The sequence below is a fragment of the Streptopelia decaocto genome (genome assembly GCF_964273445.1).
Source record: "Streptopelia decaocto genome assembly, chromosome: 3".
Taxonomy (NCBI): domain Eukaryota; kingdom Metazoa; phylum Chordata; class Aves; order Columbiformes; family Columbidae; genus Streptopelia; species Streptopelia decaocto.
Genome location: NC_138656.1, coordinates 28,046,856 through 28,072,271, shown reverse-complemented (window position 1 = coordinate 28,072,271; position 25,416 = coordinate 28,046,856). Strand labels below are relative to the sequence as shown.

At 39.2% G+C, this 25,416-nt stretch overlaps 1 protein-coding gene across 5 annotated transcripts in view; it reads left to right on the top strand.

Annotated features, from left to right (window-relative positions):
* The window catches only part of THADA (THADA armadillo repeat containing), a 167,126-nt gene that overhangs the window by 29,094 nt on the left and 112,616 nt on the right, over positions 1–25,416 (top strand). For all 5 annotated transcript variants that reach the window (XM_082047591.1, XM_082047592.1, XM_082047589.1 and 2 more), the window contains exons 23-26: positions 2,955–3,087; positions 5,869–5,979; positions 7,095–7,217; positions 7,906–7,997. In XM_082047591.1, the coding sequence (XP_081903717.1) occupies positions 2,955–3,087; positions 5,869–5,979; positions 7,095–7,217; positions 7,906–7,997 (459 nt within the window). The remainder of the gene's footprint in view (positions 1–2,954; positions 3,088–5,868; positions 5,980–7,094; positions 7,218–7,905; positions 7,998–25,416) is intronic.

The window sequence follows — 25,416 nt, the reverse complement described above, 5'->3', positions numbered from 1 at the left end:
TTAAGAGCAACTCCTCTGAAACTATGAAGTCCTTCCACTTCTAAGGTGACATACCTTGAACAGTAATGTGTTTCTGAGGCTGGATTCTTGTCTCGTTATTTGTCTGAGAAGTGCTGCGATGGTATGGAGACCAGATTTATAAAGAGTAGCAATTACATTACTTTTGTGAATAAGAATAATATTTAAAGTTATATCAAGAGAGGAAAGATGGTGAAAGAAAACCTCTCTTTTTCCAGATAGGGACTGATTACAGCGATTGGAAGCACTGAATTCTGGCTGTACCCATGTAGAAAATGCTGCTGGTCGTGTGAAGTTTATGCCACAAACCACCGACATCCAGGGAGGCCAAATCCAAGATCGACCCTTTGTTCTTAACACACTATTAATTTTGGATAGGAGAAAAGACAGCTATATGAGTTAGGGAGAGGGGTTTAGCTTTAACTTTGGATTGCCAGGCTTCTTGTGCTCATTGATACTGACCACAGAAGGGGTTTTGAGCATGTATGAAATTATTATAATGGGCAGACAGAACTTTGTGGAAAAACACTGTACTGCATCTTAAGTAATTTGTGTATTGAGTTACTATGTTATATTTTAATTATCAACACTATTTGTTTGATCTGGTAAAAATAATTACTATTTCATTCTGGAAAATGATATTTGAGCTTGTGACCACCATTTTTACATTGTAAGGCTTCATTATTCTTGAAATTTAGGGCCACCTGCTTCTTAAGACAATATTCCTCTTGCCAGACCATAAGGAGGTGGAGCTGCCAAACTTAAGGGAGTAGTCATCTCCATTGCAAAGTCAATAGTCTCTAATGTTTCTAACTTTAAAGCAATAACTCTTTCACCTTTAAAAAAAAAAGTGCCTTGGTGGGTGACTGAACAAGGTAGAATTACTTGTGGCAAGATCAAAGCAATACAGTTTTGAGGGAGTCTGAAGTTATTGGATTTCAGTGTATTTCTCCGCTTTCTGTTGCTACTGAAAGGGAAAAAACCCCCCTCAGTTTACTTAAGAATAAAATATTCAGTATGGTACAAAGTAACTTATAAATGGTCTGCGCCACAGCAGACGTGTGTGTATCTTGTGGGGTGTTTGTCTTAAGACTCAGATAACACACTGAAGAGAGATGAGCACTGTTCTTTGCACTGCTAAACTAAGACATTTGAACTCTGCTTAGCCAGGGAGCTTAGACCAGCCACAGACATCACCAGAAGTAGCAGCTTTTGCAGGATGTGTTGATGTGGATGAAGAGACCTGCCAAGTGGAATCCGGCTGCGGAGATCCACAACAAGTTTTGTGTGGCCTCAACCCTAGAATTGTATCCTCCTTGTGTACCCAAAAGCAAGTAGAGGATGTGTCATGGAAGTAAGCAGGTGTAGCAATCATCAGCCACAGAAATAGAAAAGTAAAAGAAAAGATAACTTGCTGTTAGTTTCCAAATTAATTGGATTGCTTCTGTCACAGGTTTGGGGCAGAAAGTGCCTTTCTTTTATGCTGTGGTATAGGGTGATGTACCCTGATGAAACCGTCTTTCTCTTTGGACTGATGGTTTGCATCCTGTCTGCTGTTTTGAAGGGGTACTGCTGTTAAAAAATGAGAAGGCAGCCTGGCAGCAGTGTAGAAAATCTGTGGTGGAAATCCTAAGGGAATTACTGAAGAGTATGAGGTCTACTGTGTCTTCTGCTGACCTGTCTGGCACTTCCTGTGACCTCTGTTTTCTGCATTATTAATTTTCTGTTTATTTTGTAAAATAAGGAAAGGAGGGTTTCACTATAGATTAAAGCCTCATTTGTTCTTCAGTATCAGGTTATTAGCCTACCTAAATTCTTAGTTTAGTAAGAGGAGATTAAAGAAGGAGAGAGTAGATTTAGACCTTCCATTAGATTTTGTTTTTCTGATTAGTAGCTGCTGCCTTTTAGCTGTTCTTTTAACTTCTTTATTTCAGTCACCTAGGTAGAGAACTTGTGTGTAGTCTTCCTGCAGGGTCTCACTACTTAATCATGTACTTAATTATAGTTTATATTTTTAGGTAAGGCAAGTCCTTCGTGGTTGAGATAATTGCAATTGTGTTGCCCACAGTGATTAATTCTACTCTGAATCACGTGTTGAACCAGTGTGACGGGTTTTAATAACAATGTCCTGTTAATAGAAATTTTCCTAACAATGAATGGTCCTCTTGGAACATTGGCTTAGGGTTAATGAGCTGCTCTTGCACCCTGGATGTACATTTCATTGAACTGATCAGCACCAGCACTTGAAGTAGACTGGAATTCTCTTTGTCCTTGCAAGTCCTTTGCTTTCAGGCAATACTGAGTTGTATAACTGCAGAGGAGGAGTATTTGATGATAGGAGAGCAATGCAGGTACTTTATCAAAAGTTTGACCGACACAGTATTTCAAAAACAGTGATATGTCTTGTTATTCATTCCTTCTGCTGCGCTATGTTTTGCAGGGGTGTTTACATAATATGTACTTGCTGTGATGGGCTTCAGTTTTGTTTCATATAGTTATAAACATAATTGTATATATTACTTAACATAAAGTTCATGCATCAGCTGCTCTGTGACAACAAAGATATGAATTTGTGAAGTGTCACTTCCTACACAGTGACTGATGTGCATATGTCTTTGTTTCCTTCTCCATAACAGGGTAATAGCTCTTGGCAGAAGAGAACGGTTGCACTCCTGACGGACAGAATATTGTTTTCTGTTCGGTGAAATATCTTTTCCTAGTGGCATTTAAAGTAGGGTTAATGTAATTTGTACCAACATTGGAAAAATGTACAATTCCTTTTTAAATTTGTCTTGTTTCTTAAAAATCAGTGTATATGCTTGGAGATGTTCTCATAAAGTAAGAAATGTTTCTTAAAGACACTAATTGCTTTCTTTGACTCTGTCCTAGTTTCTTAGGTATTTGTTTCATGTTTCTTGTGGATTTGTTTCATGTAGGTGTAACAGTGAGAGTCTGCACAAGATGCCAGAGGAGTGGCTAAGCAGTGTGTTAGAAGAAATCAAATCTTGTGATCCTTCATCTACATTATGTGCAACCAGACGGAGTGCAGGAATTCCATTCTATATTCAGGTACCAACTAATATTATTACCTCTGACTTTTTAGTTTTTTTTTTATGTTCTTTCTGGTGAATCCACTTATGCATTTTTCTTACTTCAACCACTTTGGTCAAACAGTTGCTTCTTTAATACAGATTTTTATGGTCGTTGCGCAACCAAGAAGCCACATATAATTAAACCATGTTTCACGCTGTTTAGTGCTGCAGCTCTGTTGATGCTTGAGGTAGGTTTGAATAGCATCTCAGAAGACCAAGCTTAGGCTCTGTGTGGCCACTGTAATAATTCTGGCAAATTAATAAATTAATTCACAGATTAAGTAAGGCTGTGTTAACCATGTAACTCTATGGTTCTTCCATGCAAAGTGGGAAGGTGATAAAATATGAACAGACCCTCACAGAATTGTGAAGTGGTGGCCTAGAAAGCACTGCAAAGACATTGGAAAGCCCCCTCAACAACAATAAAGCAGGATCAAGTAACAGTCACTCTGACGGGTGTGTAGTGAATGACTAGGTGGGGTGTGGGACCGCACTCCGGCGGTCTCCCCATGGTACCCTCAGCTCCACATGTCCCAGCCTCTGGCTTCTTCTGAGCTCAGAACTGATGACTGATCCTGGGCTGGTTTCATCTTTGCTGGAACCATGTGCCTCGCAGTGCTCTGCAGCAGCTCGTCTGCAGCCTCGTGGGCTCAGTTGCTGTAGAGTTGCTCCTGCAAATTACACTTACCTGTTTTCATTCATTAAAGCAGCCGTGACTGCTTTTCCCTAAATTAATTTCCGTCATTTTCATTTCCAACCAGTTTTTTAAGACAGGAGTCCAAGATTAACTACACGATTTGTAGCTTTCTCCACTCACTGAAGTATAGTCTCAAGCACGTTCCAAGAATCTGTGGGGCTGCTGGGAGCAAGTTCTCCCTGCCAGGATAATTCATCTTGCTTGTTTTCCGTTCCGAGTTCACCCTGAGAGAGTTGAGGCAGCCTGCTTCTGTCTGACCTCTCTTGTGTCGCTCACAGCCTGCTCCTGGCTTTGCTAAGTGTGTGCGTGCCTGGCAGCAGAGATCAGAAGTAGGGCACTGGTTTTAGAGACGCTTTTCTATTTCACTTTCAGCAGTTAAGGTTCTTTCCCATTTATTTTCGAAAGTTGCCTGCGAGACAGATTTGGTGATGGGTTTTTGGTTTCCCCACTCGCACCACAGAAGTCGAATCCAGTGGGCGTCAACTCACGTTAATCCTGAGAGCGTTACGCTGTCTGGTGTGAGGACTAAGTGGACCCAATGGGATCCCTTTGCAGAAAATGTGTGTAGTCTGCAGTTGGCCTACATTACTGAGGCCATATGGCAAGGCTTGCGCTGTGCCGTAGCTGTTCGGATAAACGGGTCAGGTGCTTCTATTTTGACAGCTCTGGAACAGCGCAAAGTTAGTCTAGTCAATTAATGAGAAGGTTTGAAATTGAACATTGGGATTACTCTGAAATAATCTTTTTTTGAATTGTAATTTTATTGTAAAGAGAGGCGACAGTGTTCTTTGGCTGTAGTTCTGAATGTGCCTGTAGCACTCAGTAAAATGAATTAAGCCTTAAATAGCATGTTACATTTAGATAATTAAAATACAAGTGGTAATGCATATCCTAACAGTACTGTAATAAGGTTATTTTATTAATGCATAAAATCAAGACTCAGTGTGGTCTCTTTGCCATCTGCTTCCTGTGACATTTATTCTTGTTTTACTAAAACACATCTGTTTTAATGATAATATGTAATTTTTAAGGTTATGAGCATTTTAAATGACCTATTTAAAATAGAAATATTATTACCTAATGTTAATAATACAACGTTAAGAGCCTCAATTAGTGAGAGGGGAAATGGTGGGAAAATACTAGTTACAGCTTTAACATTTTTAGGGTACGAAACTTTAGTCTTCAGTTCACTCTCCTCTATTTTATACTTGATGAATACTTTATTTTGTTTTCCCTTCCTTCTCTTTCTCCCATCATTAAAGATACCGATAAACTGATAGTGACTACTTCTGGGTTTCTGCCTAAACTCTGTACTTCATTTGGCTTCCAGTTGATGGTTTGGTTGTTCGTATGTGATGTAAAGTGCTATTAAATATCTTGCTTGAAGTGATACCAGACAGACTCTGGGCCCTAAAACACAAATGGATAATAATTTTTTATTAGAAACAAGAGATGTATGATTGCCCATTTGTTCCAAGTTGGACAAATTCAACAAGTGCTACTAGTCAGAAAGATTGCTTTAACTCCAGTGCTGAATTTTTTCATCTCAGCTGGGTGATCTACCCATTGAACTACCGTTGGAGATTGATGCATCTCTTCCCTCCTTTTAAAAGTGTGCTGCTTGTTTTATCCTAGTTTGCAAACCAGGATTTATTCTTTGGTCAGCCCATGTCATCTTAAATATGTATGTCATTAAACTAAAAATATGTGTATACTGGGAAATGTAAGTATGTATAAATGGCAGATACTTTCACTATAATAAATATTATGATTTTTTTTGGTGTGTGATAAATTATCTGTTACATGCAAGCAAATTTTCTTAGGCAGATGGATAGTGCATGAGCAAAGTTTTCTTACTGAAATGTTGAATGCTAAGAGGCTTTGAACAAACTAAGAGTTAAAACAGAAAGTTGCCTTTTGCAAGTTTTTCTTTAGTCCTTATGTATGATCAGAAGGTAGGCTGCCATATGGTAAATATAGGGATACGGAGCTGAACTGGTAGTAAAGAAAAATTACTAGAAACACCCATGGTGGTTGTGTTTTTATTTTTTCTTTCTGTAGGCTTTGTTAGCTTCAGAACCGAAGAAGAAAACAGATTTGCTGAAAATGACAATGAAAGAATTGATATCTTTAGCTGCACCTTTGAATGAACCATCCAGCGTAATTCCTCAGGTAAAATACACCCTCTCATCAGAAGGCGAATGTCAAGAAAGTCTTTGTTGCTTCAGTTAAGGAAATTTGTGTGTATGTTTTAATAAGGATACTTTGTTTATATTATCTGTAGCTAGATTTTAAAATGTTTACGTGTGCAAAGGTTTTGGAGTCACTGGAATTTGCAAGTGCGTAAGATACTAAAAAGAGATTGGGCATAATTTCAGTTGTTTTTTTGGTGCAGCAAATATAGTCCTTATCATTTTGAATTTACATGATCAGCTTACTTCCTGTAGTATATTTCTAAACAAAAAGGTAACTTCCTTTTTACAAGGAAATGAACAAGCAAGCATTTGTTTACATTTAGAATGAGTTGCATTAATCATATTGTATGTAGTAAAATATTATATGAAAAGTGATTTTATACATACTTAGTAACTTCTAGAACTTATATACATTTAGAATGCATAAAAAAATTATTTTCAAGTCAAGAGCTTTATCTTCATAACGTTGTTATCAAATACTTAATCTTTCTGTTTGTAAATGCAAACCATAATTTGTTGACAATACATAGAAGTATGTTCTAATGGCTCTGCCAGATCTTATGCTGGTATAAATTTATGAAGCCTTGTCAAAGCCCGTGAAGCTGTACAGATTACCACCTTCCCCTACAGAGAGTAGAGAAAGAGCAGAAAATGCTCCATATGGTGAAGCAAGCCTGGCTGTCAGTTTTGGCTTAATATTGTCCTCCTGTGAGTTGTAGTTTATTTTTTCTTACAGTATCTACAGCATGTCAAGAATGTTGGAAAAGATGATTTCGAACTTTGAAAGTTATTTTTACAGCTCCGATAAGCTAAGGAAAAAAGTATGCTGGTCTTTTCTGGCATTGCCTGGGCTGACTTGTTAGAGGAATATATTTTTAAACTGTAATTGGTTTTAGCAGTGTTTACTGCTGCACCATTTTAATGTATTTTTAATAGCTGTATTCTGGTGTTTAATATGGAAATAAAGTGGTGTAAATGTGCATCTGGGTTATTTTTGTTTCACATGTTCATTGCTATAATTAACATACATTAAGTTGAAGATATTTCCTAATTAATATATATATATTTCTTATATTTCTTCTACCCCCACAGGTTCATGCTTTAAATATCCTTCGAGCACTGTTTAGGGATACACGTTTAGGTGAAAACATCATGCCTTATGTTGCAGATGGAATGCAAGCAGCAATTTTAGGTTTTATGTCACCTGTCTGGGCAGTAAGTTAATTCTTAATTTTGTTTCTCTAATATAACATGAAATAGAGCAGTTCTATTCAGTGAAGCTTTGGTCATGTTTGTAAATGGCAGTACCTTGATTTCTGGAATGTTACGTATTGTTGAATTTTAAGGTATAATACAGAATAATGTAGACCTGCAAAAAAGCCAGTCTTGGTTGTGTGTTTTGGTTTCGTTTCATTTTTCTGTCCTGTGAAATGCTGACACGGACAAAAAATAGGGACAAGGGTTATCTTATAGATAAAAATAGATCTGGCGGTTAAAATTTGAGTTAGTGCACCTAGCTGTTATAGTAAGGAGTGCATTTACATTCGTTCTCTCTGTTAATTTGCTTTTCAATAAAAGAAAGTATTCCATGTCGTATATTGAGGTTGAGCGTTTCACGATCTACCATGGATAATGGTGAATGCTGTGAACCACTACAAATCTGGATGTATCCATTAAAGATGGACATCTCCAAATAATCTGAATTTCTTGTTAGTGCCCTCTCGATTAAGAGGAAAGATGCTCTGAATTAGTTCTGTTTGCTCACCTCTTGAACAGTAGGCTTGCTCTGTCCTTCACTCCGGTGTTGTTCTTTTCGACTGTGCAGTAGTGGCTGTATTTAAAAAAATTATTGGTACATTTCAATGGTATTATTAAAACATAGTTTGTGTTCTTTTTCCTTTAGGTAAGAAATTCATCTACACTTCTTTTTAGTGCTCTGATTACACGAATTTTTGGGGTTAAAAGAGGGAAAGATGAAAATTCCAAAAAAAATAGGTAAGCTTCGCTTGTTACCAATTATAAGTTTGCAAAACATGACCTTAGCCAACAACAATTTGAAAATGTTGCTTGCTTTATGGATATATTTGAATCATGATGTTACAAAAACATCTAGCTTTGCTTAAACTTTGCTGCCAAGAAATAAGCAATAGGGCCAAAAATATCTGCTGTCAAGCACTGAGAGTTAATTTGTACTTGTGCAGTTTCACAGAAGGGGAATGTTGCTGAGAGGTTTTTGTACCAGCAGCCCATCTGAATGCCCAGTGTCCCTTGTGGTCACAAACTGGCCCTAGTATTCCTGCCAGCAAAGAGAAGGGGCTAAAGAAGAAGAGGGGCAATGGACACATGTGTTGCATGTTCTCTTACCTCTAGAGCAGGCCTGGAGTTAATTTCACCCCTATGAATTTGAGATTTGCCCCTCCGCCCTCCCTTTAGTTTCCTTACTCTTAATACAACCCTGTCCCTCGTTCATGTCTCTTCCTTGTGAAGCTTCTTCTCTTCCAAGGGATTTTCCCCTTGAACTCTATAGTCCTGCTCCAAATCCTCTACTATTTCACTTTCTTATGTAAAACCAGTTCTTCCCAACTCTTAAAACTCCCAGTCCTGAGCATTCCTGTTTCTCTGCACTCGCCAGTTAGTGCACAAGCACCTCCGTGTTTTCTTTGGCCTTCAGCCCCTTCCTTTAGCTGCTGCAGCAAATGAAGTGTGCCCATGCCCTGGGCTCTGTAGATGAGGTTCTGCACTTGAAGGGATGTAAAAATAGCTCAGGATGCAGAATAAACTCATTAAAAAACACTCCTGGGTGCATCTGTGAGGCCATAGAGTGGTCATGCTATGGATATTATGGTAACCATTTCAAATCATGGACAAAGTATGCAATTTCTGAAATAAGACAGTTGTTAGAATTTACCTTCAAAAATTCCACTTTTTTTTTTTATTCATTATACAGTGATTCCTTAGTGTGTTGATCTATGTAGCTGATATAATTTTCATGCACATTATGAGAAACTAAATGTCCTGGGTTGATACTTGTCTTTCATCTTTTAGGTGATAGGTGCCATTTTAGCTGTTTGAAATACTTCATTTATTTTAGGTGTCACTTGAAAAATTAGTTACTATGCATGTATGAATGTGAGGAAGAAATACAGATGGGAGCTTGGAGGGAGATTTCCCTTAGAAAATAACTCTTGTGCCCCAAACCAATTTGAAATGTCATCTCCCCTACTGCATGAAAAGATCCTTGCTTTGTCATAAACCCAAATCACGTCTCACTAGAACCTGGAATTCACTCCCATAACCCCTGAAATCCAAGCAGAACAATAAAGCTGTTTCTTGCCTTCTCACTTTGTTTCTGTAACAGCATCTAAAGTTTGGGTTTGTGTGCTCTGTTTTGTGTGCATATTTAGTTTGCGTTGTGGTTTGGTTTTTTTGTTTTTGTTTTTGGTTTTTTTTTTTAAATTTTTAAAAATTTAATATTGAGCAGTTATTGAAAGAGATATGTACCTCAGCTTTTTTATGCTTGTATCCTATGGAAGAACTACACACAAACCCCTGCAATGAGAAGGCAAACTGACTTCTCAAATGTGTGCAGTGTGATGAGTAACGTTATCTGAGATTTGTTTGTGGAGTTGCAGAAAGTAATGCATTCGAGCATCTGTTGGGGATGGGAGATACCAGAATGAAGGAACGTAAACTTCTACATAGTTGAATTGAATTAATTAAAACCAATGTTAATTTTTATGTAACTGGCACTGTTGACTTGCTTCTCTGAAGCTTTTTGTTTAGAGTAATTTCTTTGTAGTCATTTTGGCCAAAAGATGTTAAAGCTGGACTGTCTTCTTTTTCTTCCTCTACTTGTTTAGTAATTTTGCATTAGATGTTGTATGTAGTCACTTCTACCGTTTCCCATCTGTACTTGTCAATACCATGAAACAGGAATGGGAAAACACTTCTTAAGACAGGTCAGTGAGAGACAGAAGGTATGAAAACGGGGGCGGTGACTGACATCAAGTCTGACTTCTGTCTCTACAGGAGATACTGGATTAGGATGGGTGTCAAACTAATTTTCATCGGGGGCCGCATGAACCTCGCGGTTGCCTTCAAAGGGCCGGATATAATTTTAGGAATGTGTAAATGTAACTACTCGTACGTTTATACAGCCCTAAAATTACATTTGGCCCTTTGAAGGTAACTGTCAGGCTGATGTGGCTGCCGGTGAAAATTAGTTTGATACCGCTGATCTAGAGGTTGTTGGGCTATTTTGTTTGCAAAGGCCCTTTCTCTGAACCTCGCCCCCGGGTTTAAGGTAGGTTGTGTTTGGGAAGAGGTCTGTGTTTTGGGGGTTTGGCACCACGAGGTGTCACCGTTGCTGCGCAGCTCAGTACCAAGTACCTGGGGTGCAGCTGTGCTTAGGCACTTCTCTTCCGGAGTTCTAAACTTGGTTTGTTTAGTGTTTTGCCTGAAGAGAATTCACATATTAAAACCAAGTCATTTTTTTCCCCACTTTTAAATCTGTCAGTTTACTTTAAAACCACTAGCATTTTAGCAACTTGAGTCTATAGGACCTTGTGTGAAAGTCACCTGCGTTTGAGCTGCATGTTCTGTTGTCTGCAGTATGTTCTGTTAAGGGCCAGTCTGCCTGTGGACAGAGACACAGACCAACTCCCTGATGCTGCCATTAGGACTTTGCATAGGTTTCTGGTTTGCCTGATTCTAGACTAGGGGTTTATATCTGTTTCTCCAGCTCCAGTGTGGAGATAACCTTACTGCTGGACTATTCTAGGCATCTGTCTAAAAAGGGATGGACTTTCTGGTTGTTTTCTCAATAAGAGATCCTGTGAAACTGATACAGTTGGACTGGGGGAGAGTTTGTGTAGTTGTCCAGAAGAAAGCTTTGTTGGAACGGTACTAGCAACTTAACTCCACTGCTGTGTTACTTTACTATGCTTTGTGTTACATTTCCTTTTTCTTCTTTTTCTCTCATCTCCATCCTCTATACAGAAATTATAGCCTATCACATCTTTTGCTGTTCTAAGTCTGCTGATGTTACATTTCATTCCCTATTCATGTTAATTTTGTACATTATAATTGCCATGCAGCTGGGGTGTTGATTTAGTGACAGCACAGTGGTTGTCTATTATTTGATGGTCTTGATGAGTTGTGAAGCACTGGATTGAATGACTGAATTAACTACAATCTGTGTATGATCAGTAACCTGTTTGTGGTGGTGGTTGTGATGTTTTGTTTCCCCCCCCTGCAAGGGATATGTGAAAGAATCACAGAATGTTAGGGATTGGAAGGGACCTCAAAAGATCATCCAGTCCAATCCCCCTGCCAGAGCAGGAACACCCAGATGAGGTTACACAGGAATGTGTCCAGGCGGGTTTTGAATGTCTCCAGAGAAGGAGATTCCACAACCTCCCTGGGCAGCCTGTTCCAGTGCTCTGCCACCCTCACTGTGAAGAAGTTTCTTCTCAAATTTAAGTGGAACCTCTTGTGTTCCAGTTTGAACCCACTGCCCCTTGTCCTACCATTGGTTGTCACCGAGAAGAGCCTGGCTCCATCCTCGTGACACTCACCCTTTACATATTTATAAACATTAATGATGTCACCCCTCAGTCTCCTCTTCTCCAAGCTAAAGAGCCCCAGCTCCCTCAGCCTTTCCTCATAAGGGAGATGCTCCACTCTATCATCTTGGTTGCCCTGCGCTGGACTCTCTCCAGCAGTTCCCTGCCCTTCTTGAACTGAGGGGCCCAGAACTGGACACAATTTTCCAGATGCGGTCTCACCAGGGCAGAGTAGAGGGGGAGGAGAACCTCTCTGGACCTACTAACCACCCCTCTTCTAATACACCCCAGGATGCCATTGGCCTTCCTGGCCACAAGGGCACAGTGCTGGCTTGTGGTCATGGGTTTGGGTTTTTGTTTTGATTTCTCTGCTGCCCTGTCCCAACCTTCTTGTGCCATTTTGGGTATTTGCAGTAGAACAGCTGCATGAAAGGGCCCACTGACTCTGTGACAAAGCAAGTGAGGGGATGCCTAATTCTGCTGAGAGACATTTTAAGTTATATCTGCAGTGGCCATCCCTACTGGAGGGCAGAGGCAAGAAGGTGTGTTGAGCTGGGCTTTGGAATCATTGAAAGGGCATCAGGAAGGTCAGCCAGAGCTGTCTGCTTCAATCTGAGGAGAAGGCAACACTGAAAACTTGGTCTGCAGTCTGAGGAGACACAGGTTGAAGAAATTATGAACTACGTATTGTGGCTTCTGCTGCTTGGTCGTGCTGGTTCCGTTGTTGGTGGGGCTGTTCTGGGGTTATCTGCACCGTGTGTACATCAGCAGCTGTGTTGGCACAACTAGGGAGGGGAAAACTGGGGCAAGGAAGGAAAGGGATTTCTTGAGCAGAATGCTGGGCTCATGCCAGACTTCACTCTTAAGGGTTCACAGGAAACTTGAAGGGACTACTCTACATCATGCTCTACAGGAGATGCAATCATATCCCGTTTTCATTAGATATTGATGCGTCTTTTTAATTTCAGCATGGACAAGAAAATAATGAATTGGAAAATTAATACTTGAAAAATAACAACTTAGTGCAGCTCTTGCAAGTAGAAGCAATAGAAGACTATTTACAGCGGTCCATGTGACTATACAGGTTGAGCTTTCTCTTTGTAGTGAAAAGAAAATAAGAAACAAATTTTATCTGGGCTCTCTTTCTGAGAGAGACGGTATGAAAACAACTAATGCTGCTCTAAGTGTGTGTGTATTTGGCTAAATGATACTTTAAATTCCAGATAACTGACATTTAAAAAATGGTCCTGTTAGCGCTTACCTGTAGGGGGACTTTTTTTTTTGTATATTTGATTTGGGAATATAATTTCCTTAAATATTATGATAATTTCAAATCTACAAGGCTTGGAATGAAATTCTCGCCACATAAATACAACGTACAGGTGTGCTTTCCACTGGCTGCCCTGGAAGCACCGCTCTGAGGTTCATGGTGAAGACCCGAGTATGATGCTTGGTGTAATGCACATTGATTGAAGTTGGGCTTTGAATGGCAGTGGGTTCTGTAGGCTGATGAGTTCTGCCTCTCATGCCTTGATTAAATAACCATTTCATTTTCTTGAGCAGCCAACCTACATACAGTGTAGGTTTGCTGATTCTGCACACTTTTCAAAAAGCTGTAGTGTAATGTATGCTTAATAATTCTGTGTTTTCCTTGGATATTTTTTTTTCTGTTGGCGTTGCTACGGATTGCAGATCTTCTAAAGTAAATGTTTGCTCTAGTTGAGCATGAGTATTCATCACAAGAAAAAATATGATGTCTTGAGATGAAGAGATTTTAAAAATAAAATGAAATATAAATTGTGATAGGTAATGCATATGTGTACATGAAAAATCAAAGTAAGTTACATATAAAGATAACTGAAATTGATTTTGAAATGTAATTAAATTTCTCATCGTCGAGGAATTCTGCCTAAATGAGTTACAGTAGTACTAGTGACACTTTCACCTAAATTCTTATACACACACACACATCTATATGTGCATTTGTATGCTGCCTGGTGGAAAAGGACATGGGGGTCTTGATTGACAGCGCTCTGCATGTGAGCCAGCAGTGTGCCCAGGTGGCCAAGAAGGCCAACAGCATCCTGGCTTGTATCAGAAATAATATGGCCAGCAGGACTAGAGAAGTGATTTTGCCATGATACTTAGTGCTGGTGAGGCCCCAGCTTGAATCCTGTGTTCAGTTTTGGGCCTCTCACTACAGGAGAGACACTGAGGTACTGGATTGAGTTCAGAGGGTGACGAGACTGGTGAGGGTTCTGGAGCACAAGTCTGATGAGGAGCAGCTGAGGGAACTGGGGCTGTTCAGCCTGGAGAAAAGGAGGCTGAGGGGAGACCTTATCACTCTACACCTACCTGAAAAGAGGTTGTAGCATGGAGGGTGTTGGTCTCTTCTCCTGAGTATTAAGTGATACAAGGAGAGGAAAGGGCCTCAAGTTGCACCAAGGCAGGCTTAGATTGGATATTAGGAAAAAATTCTTCATGGAAAGAGTTGTCAGGGAATGGAACAGGCTGCCCAGTGAAGTGGTGGAGTCACCAAACATGGAGGGATTTCAAGATGTGTAGATGTGGTTCTTAGGGACATGGTTTAGTGATGGACTTGACAGTGTTAGGTTAATGGTTGGACCTGATGATCTTAAAAGTCTTTTCCAACCTAAACAATTCTATGATGCTATGTATAAAACTGGAGTCCAGACCAGTGATCTGCAGTCCAGTGCTGCGCCCACACACACATCAGAGACCTTTTTGGTCTGTAGTCTAGGGCTGATTAAAGCTGCTATTGTTTGGTCACTAGACAAGGGATGAGCATGATCAGAAATTGCCTTTGAGGCAACTTCCCATTTGACTTAGGACAAACTTTAGTCTTTAAAATAATAAAGGATCATCCTGGCTTATCTGAAACTGGAATTTTTTGAGTTGGAATATAAACGTTGCAAAGTCCTCAGAAAGATTAAACAATAGCCTCAGGTAGTGGCTGAGGTTAAAAGAAAGGATGGTGGGGGGATTCCCTTAGCTTCTCACCTTGGTGGAGGAGGTTCCAGGAAGGAGAAGCTTCAACTCTTTGATTAAAAAGCATTTTTTTAAGCAAGGCTGAAATGGTATAGTGGAAGCTGGTTATTTTTACATGAAGTAACTGGTGTATATATTTATGTTTCTGGGCGGGGGGTAGTTCCTATTTTTTTAGACTCTAATGAAGGGAAAACACATGCAGAAAAATACTTAGCTGTGAACACATGTTTTCTGTGGAGTTATGCTGTTAGGAAATTGAGTATGAATACTGCCATATTCTCAGTGCTGTTTTAGATATATATGAAAAGAAAGGAATAACTTTAATTGCCATCTACTAAGTATTTTTTGAAGTCTTTATTTTCATTGATAGCAATCAGTAAATGTTAATGACTGCCAATAACTTCAAGCACTTGGAAAGGGGAAACTTATCTTTCGACTTATAGTAAGATGAACACTATGTATGTATGAACAGGTTTTGAAGATGCATACTTGGCTGTGAGGCAGTCAACATGCATGACTGCCCTCTGCTTTTGTTTCTATTGCAAGTTGAGTGTTCAGCACTTCTCAGTAAGTGGCTGCTTGTACGTTTGAAGGTCACTGAGTAAAACCAAGTTAACTTTTAAAAATGCTTAAGTTGCCTTTCTTTCCTCCTGAATTGACATGTACTTTTTCTTTAACATTAAGGTTCTGTGTGAATACTGAGGGGTTTAAAACCATAAATAATTTCATTTTACACTGTGAAGAGTTAGAGGAAGATACTGCAAATTGGCTGTTCCAATACAAACCTCAGTTTTCATAATATTATCCCTCAATTAAATGATGCCAGTATTATCTTCCTCTTCACTAAGCTGCTTTAGAGTTGCAGCTTAAAGTACCTAAAGTACATCTAAAGTGCATCATTCTTATTGAACGTTCCACATCTGGCAGACTAACACTTCCAATATTTCTAACTTAACAGGTGAAAAATCTGTCTTACATCAATGATGTTTTGTCAGTCTTAACGGCAACTTCATTAGATGTTTTCAGTGCATCATACTGGGCTCTGATAGGACTTCTGAGCTGGGTCTTTGTTGCCCACAGAGGAGCGGCCAGTAGTATTTTGGGATAAGCTGGAAGAAATTTTGGTGACACTAACATGGTCAAGCTGTAATGGCACAACAGTGTTGTAAAATCAGATAGCTCTGAGGAGCGTGTCCCTAGAGGTGATACCCAGGTTGACTCCAGCCCATGAATGCTCACTGTGGACTTGGAGACACCCCACTGGCAGAAGTCCGGGTGGTAGGTGAGATCCAGCTACACATGTGAGGATGTTGAGGGCAGCGATGGGTCCGCAGGTGGGACGGCAGCGTGCGGAGCCTCTTTTGCCAGCACAAAGCGTGTGTGATCTGGTTCACAAAACTGGCCTCTGAGCTCTGAGCCTCTTGGACAGCGTACTGTGGAGGGAAGGGCTGGGATTGGTTTATCCTGGATTGTGTTACTGATTCCCTAATGGGTTTTGTCTGGCAACCTCGTGCTGTTGCAGCTCTTCAGTTGAAACACTGGGTCAGTGACAGTGAGGTTTCACAAGATGACTGAACCATTTAAATGCCCTGTGTCTTTTTCCTGTAGCTCCTTCTGTGCCATGTTTTGCAGCCTGTTCCCTCTGTGCCCCCTTAGTTGTCCCAGTGAATGCTTGCAAAGTAGTTATTAAGGACTTGGTACAGTACATGGTCTTGTGAGGGGGTTGTTTTTGTTAGAAAGAAATCCCTCCCGCTTCTGTATGCCAAAAATAGGACACTTTTATTTTGCTCAACTTCTTTGTTTTTAATGTTCTGGCTCTTTTTTTTTTTTTTTTTTTTTCTTTAATTGACTTTGACAGATTTAGAAGACTTAATCTCAGGACCGTCTCAAGAAAACATGCAAAAGTTCAGGCTGACTCAGATAACCGTTACAGTTTTTACTGATTAATAGTTCAATAACAATATGCTTGTTTAAACATGATTTTGAATAGGAGTCCTATTTCTAAGTACCTTTATAATAGGAATAATGATTATAAGGTGCTATTAACTCATGAATCGCAGGTAAAATTTATGAAAGTTTTGTGCAGAAACAGATGCAAATTGAAAACAAGCTTCTAAAGAACTGTTTCCCTCTATGCTATTACTTGAATTCTGTTTGTTTTACAAGTCTAATCTAAAACTATCTAAAATCCCTTGCAGCAGAAAATAGAGACTGTTCTCCTTGAGGCTGAGGATGCTCTGTGTCTATATGGTTTCTCCTGATTTTTAGGAATGCAATGTGTTTATCTGTCTGAAATACCTAAAATCCAGAGAACTATTTTTACTTCAAGGTTTTATTTTGTATATACCGAGTAAGAAAAACATTAACCCACATAAATCTAGATCAAACCTCTGGGACCTAAACACACACTTAATGCACTAGTGTGCAAATGTGTATTTGTGCTCTCCTGAACAGGGAAGATCTTCATAACACTCTGTCTTAAGTCAGAGCCAGAAAATAGGAAGATGAACATGGTAAAGTAACCTGAATGAAAGTTTGCCCAAAGTCAAACATCCTAAAAATAGATGTGCTGGCCTGAGGTAACTTCAGTCCATTCACTTGTTTTAAATAAATTAGGGGCATAATGTTATTGCTTCTTTCTACCAAGTGAGTAAAGTGCATTCAATAAAACAAAAATTACTCTAAACCTAACTACATGAGTAGATGATTTTGTTCCTGCTGTAGCGATAAAAGTTTTCATCAGTATGAGCTGATACAATTACTCAGTTTTGTTCCATGCGTAATGTAGACATCACGCATTCATTAACTTCACCATACTAAGAAAGAAGCAGTTACTCTTAGAAAATAGTCCCAGACAGAAAGTGTGTGGGTTGTTTGGAGGTAGAATTCACAGTGCTAAATTTATGGCAGGGTTTTGAAGATAATAGTTACATAGGAAGTGGTTGAAGAGAGTTCTTGAGATTTTCTGGAGATATATGCATATCTCCTGATTTTGTTTCTCTGTGTGTATATACATGTATGTACATACACTTGTGCAAACTCATGCATGTACAAAGTTCAGCTTTCTAAAAAAAGGTTTTAAAAATACATATTTTATATATAATGCATAATTATTTTATTTTAAACTATGTTTTCTATATAGTTTTTATATATGGATATATGTAGACATGTTTATGAATGTATTTCAGATTTACAGTGTTGATTAACATGTTGATATAGGTACCAGGTTGCATCTGTGATGAGGGGGTTTAAGTGATGTTCTGCTATTTATTCTGAGCTCATGGTAGACTTCTCTTGCTAGGATAGCAACAGAAGTGCTCTTGGAAAAGGACCTTACAGATTATTTTAGTGAACTGTGTGTTGCATAATTATTCCTCTCAGTCACACTTTTCCCGAAATATTTGTACTACACAGGTGCTCTTTCCATACTTGATTACACAAAGGGTATAATAAACAGGGAAACAAGAGGTATAAAGAAACTTGTACTTAAAAGAGATCAAAGTAAACCAGACCGTGCAGTCCTTTGGAAATCTTGGCTAGCTCTCTTGTAAATAAAAGTGCTTCTAAAGCAGAAGGTATTTAACTACTGTATTTATACAGGCCTTGATTGACAGTTCAGTTATTAACCTCATAAAAACACAGCAACGTAAACTAATAAGAATGTTTATTCTAGCACTTCTATCTGAAGGAAAATGAAAGCTAAGATATAGTGGCATATTCTTAGTTCCTTTTAAGTATTTATTTTAGGGCTGTGCAGCATAAAAGAATGTTTTTTCAAGTCAGTGAACTTGAACTATTTTGCTTACTGTTCTGGGATTTAAGTATTTTCTAATTCCTAACAAAACAAATGTTAGATTTATTGAAGGTGTCGAGTCACCACATCTTTATCAAAGGTGCAAACCTCACATCTTTATAATGATTCTTCTTTCGCCTTCATAGTGGTTTTTCTTTTCGCATGGGGTAAAAATGAAATCTGAATTGTTTTTTTTAACTAACCCAATGTGGTTATAGAAAAGTTGGCCCTTCTCGTCACTGAAGAGGTGTCCTGTGACATATTAGGCCTAGAAAAACAAGTATGCAATAGTATTTTATATCCTTGCCCTTGGGCTTATTAGCTGATATATTGCACCAGATTTTCACAGTTGTTTTTTCCAGGCTTCATTGTGGCTTTTCAAGCCTCCCTAAAAAAATTACATGGTCATTTTGTCTTCTGTGGGAGCGCTAAAATTCTCTTATGCATGTGAAGTATTTGAAAGCAGCTTGTCATGACTCCTGAGACAGGATGTGTTTTCAGGAATTTAACTCTTAGAAAAGTTCTTTAAAACAAAATTGTTGGAAATGAACGCTTAAAATTTATATATAATCTTTTTTTCTAAAGGAACTTGTCTGTTGTTATTGTTCTCATCTCTTAGTAAGAATGCTGGTGATGGTTGTGATCCAGAGGGGCTGCTAATCAAGAGCTTTCATAAATATGTACCATTCTGGAATTTAAACAAAATTTTTATTTCACATCAAGCTACTATTTTAAATACTAGTTGACATTATGACAAAAAGAATACTTTGTGCTGAAGTGAAGACCAAGTGACTAACTTAGCAGGAACTGTTGTTTACTGTAATTGCAGTAGCTAGTGATGGCCAACAAGTCCAGGAAGATGTGAAAAACACTGCTCTGTTCAGAGGACAAGGTTAGAACCATGGAGCTGGAGTGGGAAGTAGCTATGTGGAATAGTACAAACTTTACAGGGATCTCTTGGTCCTGTTTCCCTGATTCCTGTTCCAAGTATGACTGTGAGAAGTGATAGATCAGATCAGCAGTGGCTTTGGATGAGTTAAAAACCTCCAAGGATAGAGATTTCACAACCATTCTGAGTAACATGTTCCAAAGCTTTGTTCCCATGGTAAGTGCAGATTTTTTTTTTCCTGTTACCCAACTTAAAACTCCCAAGCTATGATTTATGACCATTGGTCCTCTCTATACCATCTGCAACTATTGCAAGACGTTTAGCTCTCTAATCTCTGATTCCTTCAAGTGGTTGTTGGCTGCTCTTGCATCTTCCCTGGAAGTCATATTTGTCAAAACTGAACAAACCTTGCTCCTTCAGCAGCTTCTCATAGGGCATGTATTCTAGGCCCTGTCCATCTGAGCAGCTGTTTGCTGGACCCTCTTCTGTTTCTTCTCATCTCTTCTGAACCTGGCACCCCAAAACTGGATGGAGGATTCCACGTACAGCCTCACTGTGCCAAGTAGAGGAGGGTAATATAATAACTTCCCTTGATGTGTTGCTGCGTTCATCCTAATGAACGTGGTCCAGTCTGTGGTTTGCCCTGTTTGCTGTGAGGACGTGCTGTTGGTTCGTGCTGAGCTTGGCATCCACTGTAACCCCCAGGTTCTTTCCTGTGGGACTGTGACTGAGCCAGTTGGGTTTCAGCCTCTGCTGATGCTCAGGGTTATTCAGCCCAGGTGCAAAATTTTGTATTTCTCTGTGTTGAACTGCATGAGGTTTCTGCTGGCCCAAGCCTCAAGCTTCTCAAGGTCTATCTAGACTAAACTTCTACTATTTGTTGTTTCATCTACTCCCTCTAATTCAGTGTTGTCTGCAGATCTGCAGAGGGTGCCTTCTATTTTCTCAACCATGGTGCTGATAAAAATGTTGAGGGATGTAGGGCCCCCAGAATTGACCTGTGGAATATTCCACTGGTTACCAGCCAACAACCAAACACTGAACCATTGATACCCTTTGGGCCTGGTGGTCCAGCCCAAATGCTTTGTTTATCCAAGCTGTACTCTTTCAACTTCCAAATGAGAAAGCTGAGTGAAGCTCAACTTGTTTAACAAGTACAACATTTTCTGGTCCATTTTACAGTTTTCTGCCTTAGTACAAATGCATCTTAACTGCTTTCCCCAAGAAATAAGAAAAAACAGATTCTATGAATGATTTTGAAATTATTAGAATTATTTTATCAATTGTCATGAATCTGAGTCTCATTTATTTGAATGTTCACCAGACTGTTGGACTCTGTGCATTTATTGGCAACTTTCTTTAGGTTAGTTTCTCTGTCAGTTACATCTTTGTGGACCTGAAACTCTGAAACCTGGCAAGTTTGGAGCCTTTCAGTAGTGCGTACACCCTTACAAAACCTAGTTATAGTGCTTGCCATGGAATTAATAGATTACCACCTTGGGCTGACCATAATGGGATAATCTTAGAATAAATTTAAAATTCTGCTCTTCTTTTTCTCAAGTCAAGTGAAATCTGCAATTCTTTTGGAAGTTTTTGGGTTTTTTTTGGTGGTTTTTTTTTTTTTTGAAGGTGTGAACCACATGTTCACTTTTCCAGAAACATGCTGCAGAGTTCAATGTTGTTTTAAAAGGAGTGAAACACAAGTTTTTAAGGGTGATTGCTATCTGCCTTAGACCTTCTGGAAGTAAGTTCTAGAAATTTTTTCATACTCATCCAGTGTGCATTTTGGAATCTGCTTGCATACAGTCTTAGTCCAATCGATGACATCAGGGGTAAGATTTTAAAGTTACTTGTTGCTAATCTTGGTATACTTCTTAACAACAGTTCAGCAGCAGTTGAACTGCATGTGTTTTAACTTTAGGAAAGGATTGGAACTTCCAACAAAATCACAGAAGCACACAGTAGTAAGTGTCCTGCCAGTACATTGACTCTTTTCATAAACAAGCTTGTTGTACTATTCCTTTTGTAAACCAATCAAATAATATCTTAAAAACAATTTGATTTTTCATATTTCTGCAGGAAGACTCTCTGAATATACCACCTTCCCAAGTAAAACTTCTGGAGGATCTTGCTGCTTTGATCATTAGAAACTTAACTTGCAATGTGTATTTATTCATAGCTGTTTAATACTCATTTGTTCTTATGCCAGCATTGTCCTCTATTTTAAATAATTATTTTCCCTCCCAGTGCTTTCCTTGAGGTATTTGTGGATGCCAGTCATATATCCCATCTGTGCTAAATTTGCCAGTCAAAACACATTGAGGTTTTAAAATCTCCTCTCAGCAAATTTGCTTTATATTCCTTTGGTCATGTGAGCAGTTTTTTTCAAGTGTCTCTATTAGCCGAATGCTAGCTGTGATTTATTCCAGTTTGCGTCCTACCTGATTGTTGGAGAGTGGCATTACTTCTTCCTTGTCCATGCACACTGTCTCAGGGTTGATGTGTTACAGAATCACATTTGCTTTTTGTCTCTTGGTGAGGGATTCAAGTTACCAAGTAATATGCTTGGATCCTTTTGCTGTTTCCAGCTGGTGAGCTTCTAAGTTGTAACACAATTTTTAATTAGTCCTTGTATATGCAGTCTTTTTATCTGCTGATAATTTTATGTCCCTCTCTACAGAAAATTTCTTATTTAATTTCTTATTTCATTGATGGATTTTCATTTGCATACTCCTAACTCTTTTACTGTGGTCTTCAATTAAAATAATTGTATTGGTCTCAAGAATAGGTTAGGTCCACCAAGAATCGACTTGAAACATGTCCTTTTTGGGTGTTGTTTTTTTTTTAAGTCCCGTTCCTTCTCTACCTTAAAATGCTTTATCTGACAACATACCCTAATTGCAGTGTGTCAAATATTTTACTGCCACTCACAGAGATTACATTAGAGTTTAATCTGTTAAACCAAAGCTGTAGTTTCACTGTGGACTTTCTGTAGATGTTTCCTCAGCCTACATTGTGGGATGTCTTCTTTGTGCTGCTTTCTGTGCCTCACAGAAAGCCTATAGGGTTTTTAGCTTTGAAGGTACCATATGAGAACTGGATCTCTGTTCCAAGCTGGAGCTGCCCTGCTTTTTCCTTTGAACCAAATTTGATTAAAAAATGTGCAGATTTCAAACATTTCAATTGTTGAGATAACATTTGGCAGACTTCTGTGACTACAACTCTTTGATTTCCTCTGTCTAGTAACATAGTTACCATTCTTAGATAAGGTATGGGCTAGGTTGGCACAATCTACTTTCTAACATTTTTGCACATTGCACTTCATTTCACTTTATCTTATTCTCTTATCTGTAGCTGTTCTCTTTTTCAGGTTTATTTTTTTCGCTTAATTTTTGTATATTTTTGAAGCCAGCATAGAGATCTGTAGTTTTCTGAATCATTCTCCTTACCAGCACTTTTGAATAATTTAAAATGTTGCATATTTATTTCCTTTGTTGTATATTATACTGTCTTGCTATGTTCTTAATATCCAAGATAATAAATTATCCTTTGAGTTGAATGGGGTAAGTTCTTTAAGTTTTGCTTTCCCTTCAGTTAGGATAACTTCTGTTTTCTATAACCATTACCATTAGTTGTCCTGTCTCGAAATGCAGCTGATTGTCATATTCTTTAGTAGTATTAAGGAGCAAAAAATCCTTTTAAAGCATATCTGAATTAGCTTTAGTCTTTACCACAACCTCAGTATAAAACGTCATCAATTTTTTCATAGAATCATAGAGTAGTTTGGGTTGGAAAGGACCTTCAGAGATCAAGTAGTCCAACTCCAAGGGACATCTTCAACTAGATCAGGTTGTTCAGAGCCTTGTCCAGCCTGGCCTTGAATATTCCCGGGGATGGGGCATCTACCACCTCTCTGGGCAACCTGGGCCAGTGTTTGACCACCCTCATTGTAAAAAATTTCTTCCTTGTGCCTAGCCTGAATCTCCCCTTCAGTTTAAAACCATCACCCCTTGTCCTGTCACAACAGGCCCCGCTAAAAAGTCTGTCCCCATCTTTCTTATAGGCCCCTTTTAAGTACTCAAAGGCACAATAATGTCTCCCCAGAGCCTTCCCTTTTCCAGGCTGAACAACCCCAGCTCTCTCTCTGTCTTCCCAACAGAGCTGTTCCAGCCCTCTGACCATCTTGGTGGCCTCCTCTGGCTCCTCTCCAACAGGTCCATGTCTTTCCTGTGCCAAGGGTCCCAGAGCTGGACACAGGACTCCAGGTGCAGAGCAAAGGGACAGAATCACCTCCCTTGACCTGCTGGCCATGCTCCTTTTGATGCAGCCTGAGATACAATTGGCCTTCTGGGCTGTCAGCACCCATTGCCAGCTCATGTCCAACCTTTCATCCACCAGTACCCCCAAGTCCTTCTTGGCAGGGCTGCTCTCAATCCTTTCATCCACCAGCCTGTATGGATACTGGGGGTTGCCCTGACCCAGGTGCAGGACCTTGCACTTGGCCTTGTTGAACCTCATGAAGTTTGCATGAGCCCACTTCTCGAGTTTGTCCAGGTCCCTCTGGACCTCAGGTGTGTCAACTACACAAACCAGCTTGGTGTCATCTGCGAACTTGCTGAGCGTGCACGCAGTTCCTATGTCTGTGTCATTGATGAAGATATTAAACAGTATTGGTCCCATTATGGACTCCTGGGGGACATGACTTGTTACTGATGTCCATCCAGACATTGCGCCATTGACCGCTACTCTCTGGATGCGACCATCCAGCCACTCCCTCACCCACTGAACAGTCCACCCATCAAATCCTTATCTCTCCAATTTAGGGAGAAGGATGTTGTGAGGGACCATGTGAAAGGCTTACAGAAGTTCAGATAGAAAACATTCATACTCCTTCTAACCGCTGATGTGGGTTAGTCCATCGTAGAAGGCCACTAGGTTGGTCAGGCAGGACTTGCCTGTGGTGAAGCTGTGCTGGCTGTCACCTCTCTGTCCTCCATGTGCCTTAGCAAGACTTCTAGGAGGATCTGTTCCATGATCTTTCCAGGCACAGAGGTGAGGCTGACAGGATCCTCCTTCCTACCCATTTTAAAAATGGGTGCCATGTTTCCTTTTTTCAGTCACTGAGGACTTCTCTTGACTGCCATGATTTCCCAAATATCATGGAGAGTGGCTCGACAACTAGATAACTTTCTTGTTCTTTTTTGTATAGCTGAAGAAAATGTTTTCCATTTATTTTAAGATTATGCATCTGAAGTGTATCTTTGTTAATAGGGAAATAAACTTCATACATTTTGATGCAGGATCTAGCCACTTAACAAGTGGTAAGGGTCAGAGATAGAAAATGAATGTCAGGATGGGTAATTAAAAACTAGACTAGTTAAGCTGTACTGTATTTTTCATAATTTAATGAAAGCAAAAGAAGCAAATATGTAAAATGTGGATTATCTTCATAAATCAGTTTTTCCTGATTTTCCAAATTCAGTCCTGGTTTTTAAATGATTTCAGTATCAACTGTCCTTGCAGTGCAAGGAGTAAGTTTGATTCTGTTTCTATATTACTGCTCTTTAATATAAAGGATCCTTTGATGCATTATGGTTAATGATTCCAATGTAAGGATTGGTGTAGCGAGAGTAGATTTTACATGAGACAATTTAAATAGGAATTACGTGGTTTTGTGAAAACTACGTTCTTGGTCTCGGTCTCTCTAAATGTGCCTGTCTATATATATATTTTTTTCACATTCCAGTTCTACTTTTCCTTTTTACAAATATTCTTTGTATTTTTTTCCCTTTTACAGATCTGGCCACTCATTTGTACCTGATATGTTAGAAAAATTGATGTTCAGAAAGAGCACCAAATACCCTTGCTGCCCTCAGAAGATTAATTGTCTCTAATCTCACCTATGCTAAACTCAAATATGAACATAGTCGCTGCAAATGTTCTTTAACATGTCAGTTACTAAAAGCAGCATACAAGGTTATAAAGCCTTCAGTTCTTCTGAAAAATAAATGAAAGAACAGAAGCAGGTAATCTTTGACACATGTCACAGTAAAGTGATACATATGCCCTAGAGTCACAGCAGAATTTTAATCTTCTAGAGTATTCTTTTAAGTGTACAGCACAGCTTTAAAAAGAACACTGCAACATCCACAATTTTAT